General features: G+C 37.7%; 4 protein-coding genes and 1 non-coding gene across 5 annotated transcripts; 1 reads left to right on the top strand and 4 right to left on the bottom strand.

Moving 5' to 3' along the window:
- Positions 1 to 845: 845 nt before the first annotated feature.
- On the top strand, positions 846 to 4,126 carry LOC121249744 (pectinesterase 31). The gene is given in 7 exon segments (XM_041148526.1): positions 846 to 1,244; positions 1,338 to 1,442; positions 1,947 to 2,024; positions 2,434 to 2,621; positions 3,133 to 3,185; positions 3,188 to 3,305; positions 3,672 to 4,126. Coding segments are annotated over 7 exon segments (951 nt in total). The 5' UTR covers positions 846 to 998; the 3' UTR covers positions 3,835 to 4,126.
- Positions 4,127 to 5,217: 1,091 nt separating this feature from the next.
- Positions 5,218 to 5,290, bottom strand: TRNAA-UGC. Its single transcript has one exon. It is a non-coding gene; the product is annotated as a tRNA-Ala (tRNA).
- A 175-nt stretch (positions 5,291 to 5,465) lies between these two features.
- Positions 5,466 to 7,681, bottom strand: LOC121249743 (pentatricopeptide repeat-containing protein At5g15340, mitochondrial). Its single transcript, XM_041148525.1, has one exon. The coding sequence runs from the start codon at positions 7,490 to 7,492 to the stop codon at positions 5,591 to 5,593; it is 1,902 nt and encodes a 633-aa protein (XP_041004459.1). The 5' UTR covers positions 7,493 to 7,681; the 3' UTR covers positions 5,466 to 5,590.
- Positions 7,682 to 8,070: 389 nt separating this feature from the next.
- Positions 8,071 to 12,165, bottom strand: LOC121249742 (vesicle transport v-SNARE 13-like). Its single transcript, XM_041148524.1, has 6 exons — positions 11,884 to 12,165; positions 11,584 to 11,700; positions 9,930 to 9,988; positions 9,650 to 9,838; positions 9,093 to 9,263; positions 8,071 to 8,476 (listed from the first exon to the last, which is right to left on the bottom strand). Exons 2-6 carry the CDS (start codon positions 11,675 to 11,677, stop codon positions 8,324 to 8,326), a joined length of 666 nt encoding a protein of 221 aa, XP_041004458.1. The 5' UTR covers positions 11,678 to 11,700; positions 11,884 to 12,165; the 3' UTR covers positions 8,071 to 8,323.
- Positions 12,166 to 12,622: 457 nt separating this feature from the next.
- On the bottom strand, positions 12,623 to 18,861 carry LOC121249741 (ARF guanine-nucleotide exchange factor GNOM-like). The gene is given in 5 exon segments (XM_041148523.1): positions 12,623 to 13,257; positions 13,260 to 15,152; positions 15,155 to 16,784; positions 17,132 to 17,950; positions 18,664 to 18,861. Coding segments are annotated over 4 exon segments (4,395 nt in total). The 5' UTR covers positions 17,873 to 17,950; positions 18,664 to 18,861; the 3' UTR covers positions 12,623 to 13,126.
- Positions 18,862 to 19,878: the final 1,017 nt, after the last annotated feature.

Raw genomic sequence — 19,878 nt, 5'->3', positions numbered from 1 at the left:
GTTTTGAATTATTTTATTCTCAAGTCAATGTAAAAATCATATATAATAAAATGTTTATATGATATAATTTGATTTAGAAGATATTTTTTAAAATTAAATCTTAAAAATTAAACTTTACAATTTATATAATGTAAATAGTATATTCTACACACCAACTTGATAATATAATAACTCTTCAATAAAATAAAATATTCATATCTAATTAGTCCCCATTTAAATGTTAGCAATAACCTCTCCTTTGGTCTTTTGAATGGTATTTTTGAAACCACAATTACTTTTTATTAATTTTATTACATCGTTTCATAAAAAATAATTTAATTTTTGTATAAATTAAAACATTTTTAATTTGTTTAAATTTCAAATTTCAACTGATTTTATAATACGAGCGTTTAGGTTGTATTTGGGATAACAAGGTATTTTTAAATAGAGAAAGTCTACTATACCTCTCCAATTTGACACCTCTATTTGATCCATAATTAAAATTTATTTTTTTATTTTATTTTTTTTATTTAGTGGTTAAGAAAGTGATTTTAAGTATATTGGTGTATTTTTTTATTTTTTAAATATATTTAAATATGTTAAAAAAATGTAAAAAAAAAAAAAGAAAAATTTAGGCTGAGCGGTATGCCCAACGGTCAAAATGGAGCGATCGCTCCTTTTTAAATATTTTGTAAATAGTAATAAAAAAATAATAATAAAAATTAGATAATAAAATAATAAAATATTTTTAAGATGCCAAACTAGTCTTGTCTGTACAGTAACAGTTATTACTCTCGTAGACAAAACAGGAGGGGCCACAGACTGCTTTTTCAAAGTCGGTCTTTAAACAAACAAAGCCAACCAAGCCAAAATACTTTGCCATCCCTCGAGAAGAAAACTAGGATTAGATTCTGTTTCACTTTTAACGTTTTCTGGCCGCGTTCTCTCTCCCTTCCACAAACCGATCCCATATCCGGTAGAGGGAGAGAGGGAGAGAGAGAGAGAGAGGGAGAAAATCAATGGCTGCGGCATGTGTAATAACGGTGTCACAGGATGGGAACGGGGATTATGGCACGGTGCAGGATGCAATAGACGCGGTGCCACTCGGCAATACGCGTCGGACGGTGATTCGCGTCGCGCCGGGCATCTACAAGCAGCCGGTGTACGTGCCGAAGACCAAGAACTTCATCACTCTCGCTAGTCTCAACCCCGAGGATACCGTGCTCACCTGGCACAACACCGCCTCCCAAATTGACCACCACCAGGTAGGCTGCACCCGGGGTAGCTCGGGGCTTGTGCCACATATGCAGAAAAATTTAATGATATTTTGGTTGCTGAGTGGCTGATGGGTTTTGCAGGGCTCTCGGGTGATCGGGACTGGAACGTTTGGTTGTGGAAGCACTATTGTGGAAGGGGAGGATTTCATTGCTGAGAATATTACTTTTGAAAACTCTTCTCCTCAGGTAATCTTTGAATATACTCAACAGAAAACTCAAGCTTTTATCTTTCATGTTTCAATTTTCCGGGTCTTTGTTGTTGCACTAGCTTTTGAATTTTTAGCATTGGGTGTTCGCCTAGATGTGGTAGAAACCCACTTCTGAGGCGTGTACTGAATGGGTAAGCTGCCATATGTGGATTTGAATATGCTGAAAATTCTCCCTTTTTGTTTTTTCGTTCTTTTTGCGAGTGTCTGATAAGTTGTCTTACTACTTTTTAAACATAGAAAAAGGTTTTAGATAGTTTGGAATGTAGGAAATTATAGTTCGGGGTTCTAAGTTTACTCAAAGTTGGGGCTTTTTATTTGTTAATGAATACATTGGTTGGTCTTGGTAATTTGGGTATTGTGTACGTTGGAACTCTTTTTGTTTTTTTTACGCTTCGAGCATACTCAAAGGAACATTTTATTGTTGGCATTTAGAATTGTCAGAGGTTGGTTTTTTACTTCGTTTTTGGTTTGCTTTCGGTAGGGTTCTGGCCAAGCTGTGGCAATTAGAGTAACAGCCGATCGATCCGCCTTCTATAATTGCAGATTTCTTGGGTGGCAGGTACATGAATTTTTTCATTATCAGTTAATTTTGTAGGTCAGTGACTTCAAAGTGCACCTTTTTAAGATGTTGGTTTGATGGCAATGAACACTTCGTTGCTTCCTGGCAACAAATGCATACTTTCCTCTCTAAATAATGAAGAATGGCCTTACATTGATCATAATTTGATTATTCTTTTTATTTTCTTGAAGTGAAGTAATTGGGGATTCTTTATGTTTGATTTGATGGTTACTTTCAGGAAATATCTATTACGTAGTATCTTGGATCAACTGACGGGTCTTGGAAAAATAGATGCTTATATGTGTTGTTTGGTTGTCTGCAATTGTCTTCTTCATTCAGGAAAAAAATTAGACAAGTTATCTGAGATAATTATACATAAATGACTATTTCTTATATGATTCTGATACAGGATACTTTGTACCTGCATCATGGAAAACAATATTTAAAAGATTGCTATATCGAAGGAAGTGTGGATTTCATTTTTGGCAATAGCACTGCACTCTTGGAGCATTGTCATATCCACTGCAAATCTGCAGGATTCATAACTGCACAAAGCAGAAAATCCTCTCAGGAGACAACTGGTTATGTTTTCTTAAGGTATTTAATTGAATAGCATTTTATTATTTTTCATTTTTGAACAACTTGGTTTCTTACCCAAACACTTCGAATTGATAAGTTAATTTGGGGCATTATGTTGAGGTCATTTTTTTCCTCCTATTCTTTTTTTGCTATTCCAAGCATTTTCTGTAATCTACAGATCAAACCTGTGCATTTTACTTCTGGTACAGGCTTTAAGGCTACATAAATTTGATGGCTTTCATACTTTTCTTGGTTGAAGTAGCCAATGTGTGATTTAAAGATATTAGGTTTGTATTTACAATCCATCTCAACTCATCTCACTACTATTCAACAACTTTAACTCACAACTCTCACTACTATTCACAACCCATCTCAACTCATCTTCGAATCCAAACGATACCTAAAACAACCTTTTGTCAAAAAGGATTTTCCTAGCCTTTATAGTTACTTTTCTCTCTGCCTTCAAACTTTTGGTTTGAGATTATACAATTGCTTCTATATGTCACCTATAAATACTGTGTGGATGCAGATGTGTTATCACTGGCAATGGAGGAACTCCGTATGCATGTCTTGGACGACCATGGGTCCTTTTGGAAGGGTGGTCTTTGCATACACATATATGGATGCATGTATCAAACATGTTGGGTGGGACAACTGGGGCAAAGCAGAGAATGAGAGAAGTGCTTGCTTTTATGAATACAGGTATCGCTTTCTCCTAACTTTTAGTAGACGTCTGTTTGAAACAGATACAATACCACCAATGGATTTAATCTAGCTATCAGGGGCTTGAGTGAGTGGATCATATATTAGATTCTCAAAAGATCGATGACTTGGGTTTTTGTACAGAAAAAAGTTAAGAAAAGGAAATGTTGAGTTATTGGATTTGACTCGGGTTTGATTGGCCAAGTTTCTTTGCTTTGATTTTAGAATGCGCTTGGTTTCTCTAGGAATATTGTTTCTCTTTATTCATTCTTGTGCAGCTTCTTCACCGGCATTAACACATCTTATTTTAACGAGTATACTAGTAGCACAATCAATACTTTTGTTGTGCTGCAATAAAATATGCAGGTGTTTTGGGCCAGGGAGTTGCCCTTCAAAACGGGTCACATGGGCTAGAGAATTGGTAGATGAAGAAGCAGAACAATTCATCATGCATCATTTCATTGACCCGGATCCAGAAAGACCTTGGCTTGCCCAGAAAATGGCCTTGAGGATTCCATATTCTGCTTAGAAGTTAATTGAAGGTGACCTGCTGAAGATTCCCAGCAACTAATGGGAGAACTGAGTTTGTTGATGTCTTACATGCTCGGCGTGATAAGAATTTAGTGTTGGTCTTTCAACGTTTTTATGCTATAGAGTTGTAAAGAATTATATCTGATCTGTATGTACTTGTTTAATATGTGCTACTATGAACTATTCATATTACTCTTTTAAAAAAGATGTTGTCATTTGTTTGGCAATTCAGGACTGACGATTATTCAGAAGCAAGATGCTTTCGCTAATTGAGAAAATTAAGAAATAAATAAATTTGTACCCCGTAAATAATGATGTAAGCACGTGGTGTTTTTGGAATTAGCTCGAGTATCTGCGAGTTTTGACACTGCAATGGCTAGCTCATGATGTTGTCAATAATACATGATGATCCTACGTATGTTGAAACGACTTAAGGTTGTGTTTGGCAAGTGAGAGTACTTGATGTACTCTCACTACTATTTTTTATTTTATTATTATTTTTTATCTAATTTTCTACTATTTATTACTTTTCACCTATTTTTTAATATTTTATTATTACTTTTTTATTATTTTTTACTACTATTCACAAACATTCTCAACACTTCTCAGGTATTCTCACTATCCAAACCAAGCTTAACCTCTAATGTTTTCACAACTCTTCTTAATTTATTTAAGTATTATAATTTTTTCAAATTTTCAGGTAAAATAAAATAAACAATTCAATTTTTTTTTTCAAATTTTAAAACAAAAATAATATTAAAAAATATATTTTAATAATATTTTATTCAACTTTTAACTCTAATATTAACTTATCTTATTTTATTTGCGAAAACAAATGAGGCCTTAGACAAGCGTCTGTCTTGTGACCCAAGCACAGTAGCACTTATTGGTTTGTTTTTTGAATAGATATATTTTTTAACCGGGATTATTAGGCTGCGTTTAGATGTTGAGTTGAATTCAATTCTTTATGAATAATTGTGAGTTGAGTAGTAAAGGAAGTTATGTGAAATCTATTTACACTGAGTTTAAAGTGTTTAGATGTAAAAATGAGTTTGATACTTTTTATGGAGATTTGAATAAGGTTGTGGATCTAACGTGTAAAGAGGTTTTAAGTTTAGATGAGTTTAATAATTTGAGTGTTGGGTATTTAAATGTTAGATTCAATTTAAAATTAGATTGAATTCAACAACCAAACGAAGCCTAAGTTAACAACTGGCTCCTCACTGAGAAATGCTGTGGTATTGACAACTCCTAGCTAAAAATTATGGAGATTTGGAACTAGATACGTGAGATGGGAGTTTTCTGAATCATACATGAGATGGGGAACGCTGGAGAGCAGTATTATTGAACAAAAACGAAAATGGTTGAAGAAGAAAACGGTTGGAGATGCGGGGGATCGAACCCCGTGCCTCTCGCATGCAAAGCGAGCGCTCTACCATTTGAGCTACATCCCCTCATGCATGACAATCTATATATCATCATTAAATATAAAAATCATTGGGAAATATCGAGCACTGCCATGAGCCATCAATTGTTGCAAAATCATAAATTTAATGAGATGCCATGGGATTAACTAAATTAAAAGGACGAGTATTAAAAAAAAAAGAAGAAACCAACAGGATATCAAAATGCCATATACGCATGAGCCTCCGGGACAATCTTCCTGATAATCAGAAGTTACAAAGAGACCAGCAGCTAAAGAATAAGACCTAAACTATTTTTGTACAATCGTGAGTGTATTGAAGTAATAATGGTCACCAATAATCAGAACAAGAACAACAACCTTGCTTAAAACAATGAAAACGGTTGCGGTCTCTCACAACAATTTCTCGATCGTATATGTCAGAAACTATCTTAATAGCAGAGTGACAGTCTTGGCATATACGTAGGTTCTTGAAAATATAAAGAGGTGAACCAGGTCTTGTGCTCATCAGACCAAAACAGACTGCCAGCTTCTCACTGTGAGAGAACAGGGCCTGCTCTATCTCCTCTTGTTCATGATCCATGTTTCCTTCCCTATTGTCACAACCGGAGAAAACTTGGGAAGCAGCATTTGGGGCATATCCAGCCAATTTCAATCTTCTAATCATCTCGTCTAACGTGATATAAATCTCTCTCGTTTGTGGATGTGACTTATCCCCTGCGCTGAACTGATGAACTTGACCACCAACATGAATTGAACTCATTCCGGGCACCTTTTTAATTCCTCTCTTTTTAAGAATCTGCCTGAGGAAATTAGCCTTGTCCCGCTTTCCTGCTAATGCATACATATTTGAAAGCAGGATATGATATTCCGTGTTGTGGGGATCCATTTGTAACAGCTCTTGCAGAAAGCGTTCACCCAACTGTAGCTTTCCGTAAGCACTGCATGAACCCAGAAGGGATCCCATAACCACTTCGTTTGGAGGCATTGGCATCTTCTTTATTAAAATCTCAGCTTCTTCAAAACAGCCAGCCCGGCCGAGAAGGTCCACCATGCAAGCATAATGCTCTAATTTAGGTGTAATGCCATATACAGATTCAAGGTCATGGAAGTATTGGCCACCCTTATCAACGAGACCTGAGTGACTGCAGGCACTTAACACAGACATGAAGGTTACATCATCTGGCTTGGCTTCTTTTACCATACGAGGAAACATATCCACCACAACTTTACCCCGCCCATGCATGGCTAAGCCATTAAGCATAGCATTCCACGCCACCACATTCCTTCGTGGCATACACTTAAAAACCTTATACGCAGCATCAACTCTTCCACATTTTGCGTACATATCTACCAAAGCTGTGCCCACCATGATATCCATCTGCCATCCTAGTGTCTTCAAGGCATAAACATGAACCCACTTACCCATCATCACATCCCCCGACTGTGCACTTGCTGATAAAAAAGAACAAAGAGTAACATAATTCAACTCCAAACCACAATAAAAAACCATCTCGCCAAGAAGCAACAGTGCTTCCCGGACAAACCCTCTCTCCACATAACCCACTATCATTATAGTCCACGCAACCTCATTTCTATCTGGCATCATATCAAACACCACCCTCCCACTTCCCACACCTTCACATTTAACCACACCATCCAAGATCACTGTCCATGACACAACACTCCGTTCCTCCATCTCTTCAAACACCCGCCTCGCTTCACCCAACATCTCACACTTCACGTACATATCCATAACTGCATTGCACGCCTTCACACTAGCATTCAATCCCATCCTCACCACGCAACCATGCCCTTGCACGCCAAACAAATGGTCTCCCAACCATGCACACGCATTGAACACGCAAACCACGGCCACATCATCGACCTTCACTCCCTCTTTTCCCATTTTAACAAACATATGTAGCGCATTCCTCGGCTCCCCATGTCGGGCACAGCAGCCCATAAAGATGGTCCAGTCTATGGTGTCTTTGTGCGAGTTTGGAATTCCATCGAATAGTTTTTGTGCATAACATAAGTCATGGCATGCAGCATACAAGTGAAGGAGGGCGTTGGGAAGAAAGGAGTCCGGGGAAGCGGCAAGGCCTGTGGTGATGATAGTGGCGTGGAGTTTCTTGCCCGTGTCGAGAGAGGAGTGTCGAGCGCAGGCGCGAAGAAGGGAACGAAAGTGGTGGGGGAGTGAGGGGAGGGAACAGTAGCTTGGCCATTTCATTAGATGAGTGGGAACCGAGACGGAGAGGGAGAGGAATTGCAAAGTTGTAGGCAAGCATCCAAAACGATTCACATGGTGGCCGTGGCACTCTTCAAAACAACTGAGAGCTGCCTCCTGCGAGTCCTGCTTCCACTATAAAGTTGGCCGGACTTAACGAGATTTTCTAGAATTTTGAGGAGCCTCTTTAAATAAATAGAAATTATTTACATTAACACTTTACACATTTATATTTTAAATGAGAAATACTTTTATAAATTAACTAACAAAAATAACATTACTTTATAAAACTATCTTCGTCTTAAAACATTATCGTGAAATATGATGTGTATCATTATTATTTTCTTGATCGGTAAATAATGGTGATCATTATTCAGAATGCACAAAACTTAAACACCTTAAAACTACAAATATCATTTCTTTTCTTCGATCAAGTGTCACATAACCTGTAACCTTATAATAAATACAGGAAATGTGATTAAACCGGTCACAAACATAAGAGTTACGATAAATAATACGAGAATACTTTCAAGGGGATGCAAACATGAAAGATATTTACACAGGATATAATGGAAACCTCCACACAAGGAAAAGATGATCATGAGTAATCATAGAAGAACCAACACTCACATGCCAAATTAGAGCACACATTGTGACATCCAACGATGAACAAAGCACATCATGCAGCTGTTACCGCATAGCAAAGTATCTTTGTGTTAGCACTCAAATTACAAGCTCACAAAAAGAACCAACAACAGTATATAAAGAGAAGAAAAAAGAAAACGGAGTCCCCTGGAGACACCCCCACAAGCTCAACAGGAGAAAATTTCCTCGCTATTTAGAAAGTTTAAAATACAAGATCAAGATGATGGCGATGACAAGAACTGCAATAATGATGCCAATTATCCACTTGTTCTTGGCCATTCTCCTTGACATGGCAGTCAATATTCTCTTGCTCTTTCCTATGTTATCATCCACTCCATGCAGCTGCAACAGAAGGAAAACAATCAGATATATAAGTGACATATTTTCACCATTTCTGCTGCAGGGTAAAATATTATAATTGAAAAATAGAGCAGCTTAAACTGGTAAGTTAATAAAATGGCCAACGATAATAGGTACAGAGTACCAGGCACTACTGCTGAGAATGAAAAAAAAAAAAAAAAAAGACAACAAAAAAGAAAATGTAGATGATACCCAATAGTGGCACGAGAATGCAAGTGAAAGGACAGGGTGCAAAAGGGCCTACGAAAGTTTTTTTTTTTTTTTTTTTCCAGATCCAATGGAAATTACAGGAATACTAGGAATAGATAAAATAGGTTTGCCAGTGTTATGCTGTAAATGATGGGTTTTACATACAGAACATAGACATTGGTTTTGGTTTAGTTTTACACCTTGGTTTTGGGCAATGTAACAACAGTATTCATCTACCAGAAGTGAGGGTTTATTGATAAAATTGAGGTTCCATCCTTTTTTTTTTTTTTAAAAAAAAAAAAAACATATATCCCTTGTATAAAATAATAAAATATCCACCAAAATGCAACAAGAAGCTTTTATCAATGGCTATAAATTGAATCGGAAGCCTTCGTGAATAACTAACTACCATGTTATTAGCATGCAAGAGAGACTGTCGCTGAGAATGCAAATCTTGAAGAATTGAAACACCAAGCTCCTCTGTTTCCAGCATGGTTCTTCTGCTTTCCTTAATTCTGTCACCAGATTTGCCTAATCTCTCCGTAGACATCATTAATCTTGTTCTCTGGTCAGCAGATGCCTATTGCAACATCAATCATATGTATCAAATGAAAATCCACAAATTCAAGGAAGAAGGAAAAAGTAATGTATCAATATTCACCAGTTATCAGGCCTTGAAATCAGAATTAAAGTTTCAATTTACCAAATTTGAAGAAGCAAAACCAGTAAGAATTTTAGAGATGTAAACGACTTAAGGCTGCCCATATCCACAGACTCAATTACTTGACTGTCATCATTCAGATGACAAAGTGAATTGCATGAATGTATCACAATGGTGCTAAAAGAACATAGAAGCTGAAATCTCTTTTCCAGTTAAGTGACCATGTCTATCATAAAACCGCTAAAAGATTATAAATCACCAAGTCACTTCAAAAGAATAAGCAAGCAGAAACTATGTAGGCATACCGTGAGTGCGTCTGCCATGCCCGATTCCAACAGCTCATCTCTGGCAGCTGGATTTAAGTTACCAGATACAATTCTTTTGACTTCACTTTTCAGATTGTTCAGATCTGATTTATATTCCCTCAACTTAGCAAGAAGGACAGCCTTAATATTAGGCTGCAAACTTCTTGCTTCCAGATCCATTTTTCGGATCTGAAACATTTACAAGCAACATCCTGTTTTAATACTGAGAATACAGGACCATGTATATCTAATTCCCCAAGAACAAAAGTCAAGTAGGTACCAAAGATTCCGCTTCATCAATTCCGGACTTTATCTCGGCAAATTTCTGTTTCTTTTGCTCTGCAGATCAAGGAGACATTACAAAAAACAATAATATCAGGAGGGTGGTTTTTGGTGGGCATTGGGAAATTCAGTGTCCATACTAGTTATACAAAGGATAAGCCCCCGCGGGAGAGGGGGGGGGGGGGGTGTGCAAGCGTATGTACAAAACCAAACTACATGCATGAACCGTCACCAAATCCATTGATAAAAAAACACACATGAAGAATGAAGTGAGAAAGACTAGGGACTTAAAATAGGGTTATATGGCGATTGAACATTGACAGAAAGGAGGGTTATGTGATATGGAACTGAAACTCCTAGGAAAACAGAAAGTCAGAAGATATTGCAGATAAGTTAGATACAAGTGCATAAAGATAATTAAAGTGGAAGAAGACGATGGATAAAGAGAGAAAAAAGGAAAGACAGGAACGAGTTAGGCAATTAATGCCTTTGACATACAATATTACTCTACATTACACTTCCTCAGTCTCACTTTGTTCGAGCAGATCAATCTATGTCATGGACTTCCCTCAGAAAATCTGCTTGCACAAAGATTTGTACAGAAAATGTGCACAAACCTCTCGTAGCTGCTGGACACTTTCTACATCCTCATGCAGGGCAAAGATATAATTCGATGCAAAACATATGTTACATACACAGTTTAAAATGAGTTAGGAAATCTGTATCCCAGTAGCAGCAGAATCTTAGTATTCTTTTTGTTCTTTTCAATGTACTAAAATATAAGAGAACCATATTTACTTTCATTACACCATTGTATCATGCCAAGCTATATATCATACGGTAGAAAGAATCAAAGTAGTATGCAACTAGTAACCCTGTTCTACACTTTGGAAACTGCAGATAAAAATTTTAAAAGGGTTAACAGGTCCTTTCACATTCTTGGAATCTTCATCCCAATATTATTAAGAAGCTTGGAGTTCAAAATTCAGATTCAGTTTGAAAGTGTAACTCATTTGTAGATTAAAACAGGTAAGTACAACAAAAGAGTAACCGATTTTATACTTCTCATTGCGAACATGTCAGATAACAATCCACATAAGGCCATTCATGTCATCAGTATCCACTGGCCTTATGGCATCTGCAATGTGGGCAGTTTGGCCAGACCAAAGGGCCAAAAGCTATTAACACTATCTTACCCTTTGCAGCTTTACAGGGTGAGATAGTTTGTAGACTTGTCTCACTTCTTAAGGTTGATCATAATCGTAGCTTTCTAGTGTACGGTGGCGGGAAGTCTTAGCATTATCCTAATCACTCAAGATTCATACCAATCAAACCAATCCACGTCAAATACTCTCTCAAGGATAGTGATTTTAAAAATACCCAAAATAAGTCAATATGTATCTCAGAACCATAATACATCAATGTTGACCACAAAACATTTTTAATCGACTAATCCATTTCCTCCTTTCCAATTTTCGTCATTTTATTGTCCTTAGTTTTCCCTTAAAAAAAAAAAAAAATCTCAATTATTTAATTAAAAACATATTCAAAACTCGTCAACATGCATACCTGAAATCCAAGACGAAAATACATATATATACCAATTACATGAGGGAATTAATTGTCAAATTAAAAGAAACTTTATCCATTACCTCCATGGAGAGCACTAGACGCCGTACACTTTCTTGAAAGGTTCGCGGAGAGCTCGCAGTATTGGCGTTCGTATCCTTCAAAAACCTCACTCATCGTCCCTTAATCTTCTATTCCTCCTGTTTAATCACCGATCACCACTTAAATCAGAAAAAAAGATTAAACTAATCCAACAAAAAAAATCGGCCACAAAAAATTCGAAACATCTCGAACAAAAACAACTTAAATAACCCTAATTCAGAGAAAATCACGCGAATCGGTCACATAATCGAAGATATTAAGATCGGATTAAACGTTAGGACCTTAGAAGAAAGGAGATCGGAGGGGGCGATGGGATTTTAAGAAATGCCCGGAGAAGTTGCCGGTGGTGTGGTCGAGCTTTTTTGAAGTGAAGAAGCGGCACCGCGGATTAGATCGTCCGGGGGCCCGCCGGAGAAGGGGGGGGGGGGGGGTGGTTTGGGCGGTGCGGTTGATAATGCTCTCGTGATGTTTGATATCATACACTCGCTGGGCACGCTCGTGTTGGGGAAGAAAGCTGGACAGTTATGACGTGGCAAATGTATAGGTTTTGCATGCAGCTAGGAGAGATTCCAGTTTTTCGGGGGAGTGGAAGCGGCAATATTTATTGGGCCGCTGGACCTCGAGACCTTTCATAAATAATAATAATAATAATAATAACAACAACATTATCACTAAATTAAAATTTTCGTTTATCAAAAAATTAAAAATTTCTATATTTTATTATTAAAATGTGATTTAATATAACACATTAAATTTATATTATAATAAAAAAATTTTACAATATGATGTATCAAATTAAATTACAATGAAATTGCGTAGACTTTCTTATATAAGATTTGTGTATAGACCATGCATTTCTGCATCTCTAATATTGTAACAAAATGAGAGTAATCTGCTAAATAAGTTTGTCAGAACAAAAACAAGATGCTGAAGGAGATGCTCAGAACTTCCTAGAAAATTACAAAATAAAAAGAACCATCTGGCCCGATATAAACACAGATTCTCAAGCTCAAGAAATGCCAGCTGAACTAAACCATTGTATTATCATTAGAATATACTGACACTATGGTAGACACAGGAAAATGGTGCAATTTGATGGTTTTGGTACAGAAACTAATAAGCCGAAAACAAAATTCAAGTGAGAGATCTACTTAGAGACCCCTTCGTATATAGCAAATGAGCACTATACACGCTCTCTCCCAAACAGAGCCATTCTGCTCATGAGTTTATCAAGTGGAAAAGTAAAGCAACAGCCTAGCCAAAGCAAGATGTTTGAACGATCCAGCGTCAAACTAGGTTCCAAAGTCGGGTTTCTTGTTTATTTGTGCATCTCCTCCAGAAACTCTTGATCTTGTGAACCCTGAAGGCTGTCAACTGTAATATCAACATCGATCGATGACTGGCAGCCTTTGCGTTATAGCTGGTATACCTGTATTTGGGCAAACCAATAAGGCATATTTTTCAGGCCATCTAAAATTTACCAAAACACAGTATAATCTGCAATCCTCCAATTTAAAATTCCTTTCATGCTGTGGTCTCACTTGACTGAACAAGTGCAGTCCCATCAGGCGCAGGAATTCCTGCTGCTTTTACTTGCTTTGTTTGCAGCTGCTCCAATTCATGTGCAGGAAACACTTCCAATTGCAAAGAAGGGATATATTCTTCACATGCAACCATGTCAATTGCCAAAAACTATCCCCACCAATAGCATCATTGGGTGTGAGTAATCCTGTCGTCTTCATCACAAGTAGAGTGTTCTTGAGGAGCTCAGGAATCAATTCATGAATCTTCTCACTACTTCTTCCCCTGAATTTCATGTTCATATATTTCTCCATTCGATTAAGAACCCCTAGCCATAGTTTGCAGAACGAAGGTGACCGCCAAAGATCCAACAGTAAATGCAGGAACACTTTTGACATGAGTTTCACAGCTCGGCCAAGTGTCCCCTCCATATTCCGGTAGTCCTTTGGAGATTGCCCGAGCACAATTTCCAGTAAATCATCAAGCAACACGAAGATCACCAGGTCAAAACACTGCAACCACAAGGTATTCGGAAGGTGAATCCCATCTACTCCTGTCAAAGACCTCTGTAACATTAAAATGGCATGGTTCCTCACTTCTTCTCTCTGGTCCAAACACACCTTCCTCAAACCCTGGACCAGCCTCAGCCACATCTCCCCAATATCTTGATTGACTTTCATTGAAGCCTCCTCATCCACAGAATTTTTACTCTCAGAAGACCAGGTTACCAGACAAACGACTGAACCTGCCATCAGATCTAAGGCAGAAACAGATCGATCAATCTCACCAACCCGAGACTCAGCAAATTGCCTTGCAGCATCCACACAAAGAGCATAATTAGATGGCAACAGGTGTGCCCCATCAGACATAATAAATGCTAGTGCCTCAAACCCTACTTCAGATGCCTCAGGATGCCGAGCTGTGATGGATAGTAAAGAAATAATTGTCCGCCAACCCAAATGGGATCTGATATGAGTTGCATTTGATTTTACAAGGCGCAGAACTTCTTGTGTGATGTGTTCACAATAAGCATCAGCAACCCGAGCGTCAAGTTTTAAAACCAGTTGCAGTGACCTGAGGAGTTCATCGGTCAGGTTTTCCTTATAGGGAAGCAATCTCTGGCATATCTTAAGGAGCCCAAATACAGCCTTTTCCACCAGAGTGCAAGGCAGAATAGTTGACTGAACAATATCAGATATGTGCTCATAAACACCTTGCCAAATAAGCATTATCCTGTCTCGGTTGTTCAATGTAATTGTGATCAGCAACTCCAGGCTGAATACAGCAGTGTCTTCATCTTCAATGGATCCAGTTACCTTACGGAGTCGGCCTGCAGCCAAGATAAGGGCCTTCACGAGCTGTAATAAAGACTCAGCTTGGAGAAACTTACTCTCTGTGAAAATGCTATCAATGTGGCACTTCTGTATTGTTTCACGAGTGTGCTGCTGAGCTGCAAGCTGTTCTTCTGTTGGTTGTGACCTTGGCTCCTCCATATCAAAAGATAAGAGCTGGCTGAACCTGCCCATCAGGCCAGATGATTTACGAGAAGGGGCCAAAGACGGCATGTGTGATGCTGACAAAGTAGTAGCAGGTTTAGCCCGATCTGGATCAGAAGGGGCCTCCGTCTCATACTCTGCATCACTAGCCAGATTAGCTGGTAGAAGGCCAAGATTGTACAAGCTTAACACACAGTCCAGTATGTTCTTCCAGCCAGAATGAATATAATCACCATACCTATTTGCTATAGTGAAAACTGCTGTGGTTGCCATCCTGGCCTTAGAGTTATCTCCAAAAGAAACTATAGCTTCCTCAATGGATAATGGAGTCAAGAGGGTTGTAAATTTACAGAGAGAGACAACCAAATCATCCAACACATCATCAAGGTGATAGCATGCTGCTATTTTGGCTACAGACAAGAATCCATCAATGCATGTTTGTAAAACATCTTCCCGCTCCACCTGATCAAAAATAACTGACATGGCAGCAATTGTCGGACCTGACAGGATGGCAAACATATCATAGGTGAGGGCTCTCTCGAATCACAGACAATGAAAGGAGAGGTTTTTTTGGATTTGTGCATCACATTAATCCAACAACTCGATGCCATCACTGGAAACCCAGCACTTTGGTCTGGGATCATCTGGATTTCATTCTCAGAGATTGAGTGATAAAGCTCTGACAGGAACTCACGAGGAAGATCTTTCCCTCCATTGATTCTCCTATTGTTACGGATAAAGTCTTCTTCAGTCATCTTTTTCTTTACCTGTGCATTGTGCTGATCTGTGTTAAGCATTATAAGTGAATATGACAACACGAGAGCAGCATCTTTGTTGATTAATATATGTGGTGACTGCTCATAATATCTTTCTGCAAATGCCTCAAGCACCCTCTGTATTTTTTGTGATTCACCAGGCAATCTAAAAGTTCCCAAGAAAAGACGCAATGCAGTATCTAAATTCATGTCTTGGAAATCAAATGTCCAAGCAAACTCACGAAGCACCTGAACACAAAATTCATCATGATTCCCCAGAAAATCCCCAACAAGATTCTTATCTAGCCCAGTGGTGTATCTTAAAAAGCATGCCACGCTTTTAGGGTCAAGTTTGTCAGGCAACAAATGCATTCCTTGAAGAAACTCTAGACCTTTCTTAGGATCCCTGTTGAAGTAGTCAGCTCCAACCATCAAATTTCTCTTTAAGTACTTCAACTTACGGACATATGGAACCCAAAAATTAGGGTCGCTATAGTTCTCGCATGTCATTGTCCAGAATGCTTCATAATCCTCATCATCAAATGAAGCCTTTAAAGAAGGCGGTTCATTGCCTAGTCTCTCAGCCATACCGTGAACCATGCATATCAAACCATCGAGGGCAAGAATGTGCATTGCAGATAATGGTCCATTCACAGGAAATGCGCTTTTTGATAACAGGTTAGCAAGATCTTCGAACACATTACTGCAGGTTATGTCACAATCAAAGTTTGCATACATCTCAGCCATAAATGTCTGCTGTCTGCAGAGATCAACCAGAGCCTCCATAGCAACCTCCTGCTGTTGGTACGAAGAACCATGCTTGCTTTGCGCAAGCCTCAAAAGCACACACGACAAGAAAGCTTCGAGCTGCACTTTGAGCTCAGTTCGCAAATGATGATAGAGATTAAGAACAATGCTACATACTGTTGAGAGAATCAATGGACTCCTCGACAAACCAAATTGCATAAGGTTATGAAACAATTCATCTTGAACAACAGCCAGTAACTGGGGGTGTTTACTTATATAGGGCCCTCCCAACTCAATAGCTGAGTTAATCAATCCCAATGCAAATAAGGGCACATCTTCATCATAAGCTATAGGATTTGATTTAGGACCAAATTCAATGTGCTCGATGACATTCAACAAGGAACACAAGAAATGAAATATCTCCACCATGCATGGGATCCCAAATGGATCCATCATAAGTTTCTCATCATTTTTAGTAGGCTCCATTCTATTACTAGACTCAGTTATGTTCTCATTTGTCCCACCATCGCTCATCCCACTGGCTGATGTACTCATGGGAGCTGTAGAAGCATATGCAGTTGATTGACCACCATATTCAATTCCACCATTGCCATTTTCTAGCTGTTCACTTTCAGATGTAAGACCCTTCCCTGGTGAACCCACCTGCACAAAAAATGAGCTTTCAGAATTTACAAGGAAAATTGATATCTGGTCCCAAAATCCTACAAATAAGGGCGCAGAGTACTCCGTACACTGCCACTCAATTTAAAAATTAAGGATTTTTATCATTCAAGGCTTCACCTACAGACCACATATAATTCCATGCCACTAAATGGTCATAAACATCAAGTATGCTACATTCTCCAAAAGTACTACATTCTTTAAAAGACTTCTCACAAAATTAATCTGTTTTCTTTTAGCAGAACTCATGCAAATGCAGGTGTCATAAGTGGTATGTACTGTTAAACTGGAGGACATGTTACATCAAAGGATGTGCCAAGAATCATTACCTCTTCATGGACACACGACCTGCTTCCATTAGCCAATGCATGTTCTGTTTTTTCTATATCAGGCAAGTGAGAAAAAATACACCTAACCAATTCATGCATAGTATGGCGTGCTATCCGCTGCAACAATTCACCTTTGGAACTAGCCTGATGAACTACTCGAAAGCATGTATTTATGATATTGCACACATGCTGGTTACTCAACCAAACTGATGCTGTACTCTTCATGCAAGCTAGAAGAACCTGAAGTATCTTCATCAGCACCACTTCTTCAGAGGCAGGATCAGTGACCTCGAACCGGCAACTTGTCACAGCATCAACTATCAAATGCATAGCTTCTCCGACATTCACAGTATCAAGACCAAGTATGTCAAGGCTTAATATCTTGTAAACAGATGACAATGCAACTCCAGTGATTGGTGCACCAGTTTCATCAGATCGTATGACATCCAAAAACGGCTGGAGGTACAGGGATGGATCGATATTATTCCACAGATGTTGCCAAGAAAATATTTGCTTTCGTAATTCTTTCAATGAATGGATGAGAGGGTGCTCTAGGTTATCATCATCATCATCTGCCACATAGCGAACTCCCCACCGTACATTTCTCCTCATCACAGCCAAAACAGCACCTATTTCAGAATTAATTATACATGCTAAAGCGCCCCTGGAAGGCTTAGCAGGAGACTCCTTCCTTTCACCGTTAAATGAATTGGTTCCAAACTGTGGGTTTAGATGCCCCATATTTGTTCCACTTTCTTGATACAGTCAATTTATGTTTGAACCATTAATCCAGAAACCATGCATACAAGAGTCCAAAACCTGGCCAAATCATTCCATTCACTTAATATAGGAGTTCGACCTAACTAATTCATAAATCAACTCATGGAAGATCCAATTGTAAATAAACCCAACACACACACACACACACACACGTAATAAAATATGTCGCTAAACTAAGAGTTACATAGTTGATTGAAGTAATAAGGTGAGGAGACATTAAAGTCTAGAAACCGATGCTAAAGGATAAGAAAAACACCGAATAGTTAATTCCCATACAATAAACCAGTGAACTCAGAAGATCTTAGGTTTGAATGTAGAAAAAAGAACAATTGCATTGTTCATGAGCAAGCAGACTCAAGAAAAAAGAATAAAGAACTCCATGAAATGCCGAATTCGTTACTAAATGCCGGAGTCTATTACTACCTTACTACCTAATTTATACTACTAAAATTTGAAGTTTTCAATAATTCAATAAACACAATGATGAAAACCCAAACTGGCCATTAATGCATAAAACGCTGATAAGATGAAGAAACCAATCACCAAAACCATAACCAGATCTAACCCAAATCAAAACTAGGGCCTCATACCAAATTCCCACATGAACAATACAATCAAATTCAAATTGAGCATCACTTCAAGCTCCCATACCGGGACCCATCAAACCCAAATTAATCCGAGTAGTAGAAAAGAAACAAATTGAGATTTACCAAGCAGATCCCAACAGGGAAAATAAATCAAAATCAGCGTACCTTGGGGGATCCCAAGTTGAGAATTTGGTACAGCGAGTCAGAGACCTTGCAGAAATGGGATCACGCCAGAGAAGTGGGCTGGTGGTTTTGTCACATGGGCATAGCGTAGAAATGGGTATTGGGCTTTTCGGCATTAGATCCGAATAATTTGGGTAATCGACGCAAGAGAGGTCTTTTTGAGTCTCGACCGCGCTGGTCTTCGCGGCCCGGAGAAACGTTTCGGCTTTTATGGCAAATGACGTTCTCGGCTTCCATAATGTTTGGATTGTTTTTTTTTTATTTATTTTACCAGTTTCATACGAATCAATTTATTTCTGTATACAATTGATCAAGAGGTACACCTTGACCTTTGGCTCCAAATTTAAGTGATATTAGCCTGAAATTATATTACCAAAAGAGAAAGTATTACAGTCATAAAAAATTTATATAAATAACTTTAAAAATTAACATGATTTTAAATGATATATTAAATTTATTTTATAATAAAAATAATTTACAATCTAACGTATTATATCAAAGTACGTCAGTTTGTGAATTATTTTTATAAAATATTTTTATAAGTAAAGTATTTCTCTTTATAAAGTATCTCTTTAATTTTCTGAACCTTGTCATGATCTCAAAAAGTTTCTTTTTTAAAAAAAATTATTAATACAAAGTGATAATTTTAAAAAATCTTTAATAATATAGCATGCATTTCTTGACATACTAGCAAATCTTTTGTTATTTTGTATACATCTCGCACAAAGTTCTGCTGAGAAAAAAAACAGAGAGAGATGACAGATTCGCAGCAAGGCATATGATCTAAAGAATAAATTCCGAATAACAAAAGATGTTATACCCACGTTCTAATTAGTACCATAATAGTGTCCACGTGGCTTATCAAAATGTTTTAAAAATTAAAAAGTAAAGGGTTGTCTGTTCTCCATACGAAAAGTAAGAAAATTCGGCGTAGTTTCCAAGTTTTGTAAGTGATTCGAGATTCGGAAATAAGCATTGCTTGCTTAATACACATCATAAACGAGAATCCAAATTGAGGCATACATTAAAGCGAAAATGAAGAATCAAGGCAGGGAGGCCCATCGTCACCTAAAAAAGGCAGGAACCAAGTTATAAAATTATATCTTAAATATTATATGAAATTATGTTAATTTATAAATTTATTTTTATATATTTTTGTTTATTGTAATTTAAATTCTCGAAATAAATACGAGGTTT

The sequence above is a fragment of the Juglans microcarpa x Juglans regia genome, chromosome 2D (genome assembly GCF_004785595.1).
Source record: "Juglans microcarpa x Juglans regia isolate MS1-56 chromosome 2D, Jm3101_v1.0, whole genome shotgun sequence".
Lineage (NCBI taxonomy): Eukaryota > Viridiplantae > Streptophyta > Magnoliopsida > Fagales > Juglandaceae > Juglans > Juglans microcarpa x Juglans regia.
This window is presented reverse-complemented; position numbering and strand designations above follow the sequence as displayed.

Coding starts and splice junctions, on each gene's coding strand:
- LOC121249743 (XM_041148525.1), bottom strand. CDS start 7,492: ATGAAATGGCCAAGCTACTGTTCCCTCCCCTCACTCCCCCACCACTTT.
- LOC121249742 (XM_041148524.1), bottom strand. CDS start 11,677: ATGAGTGAGGTTTTTGAAGGATACGAACGCCAATACTGCGAGCTCTCC. Junction 9,989..11,583: donor GTCTAGTGCTCTCCATGGAG/GTAATGGATAAA, acceptor CTTGATCTGCAG/AGCAAAAGAAACAGAAATTT. Junction 8,477..9,092: donor TCTTGCATGCTAATAACATG/GTAGTTAGTTAT, acceptor CTTCTGTTGCAG/CTGCATGGAGTGGATGATAA.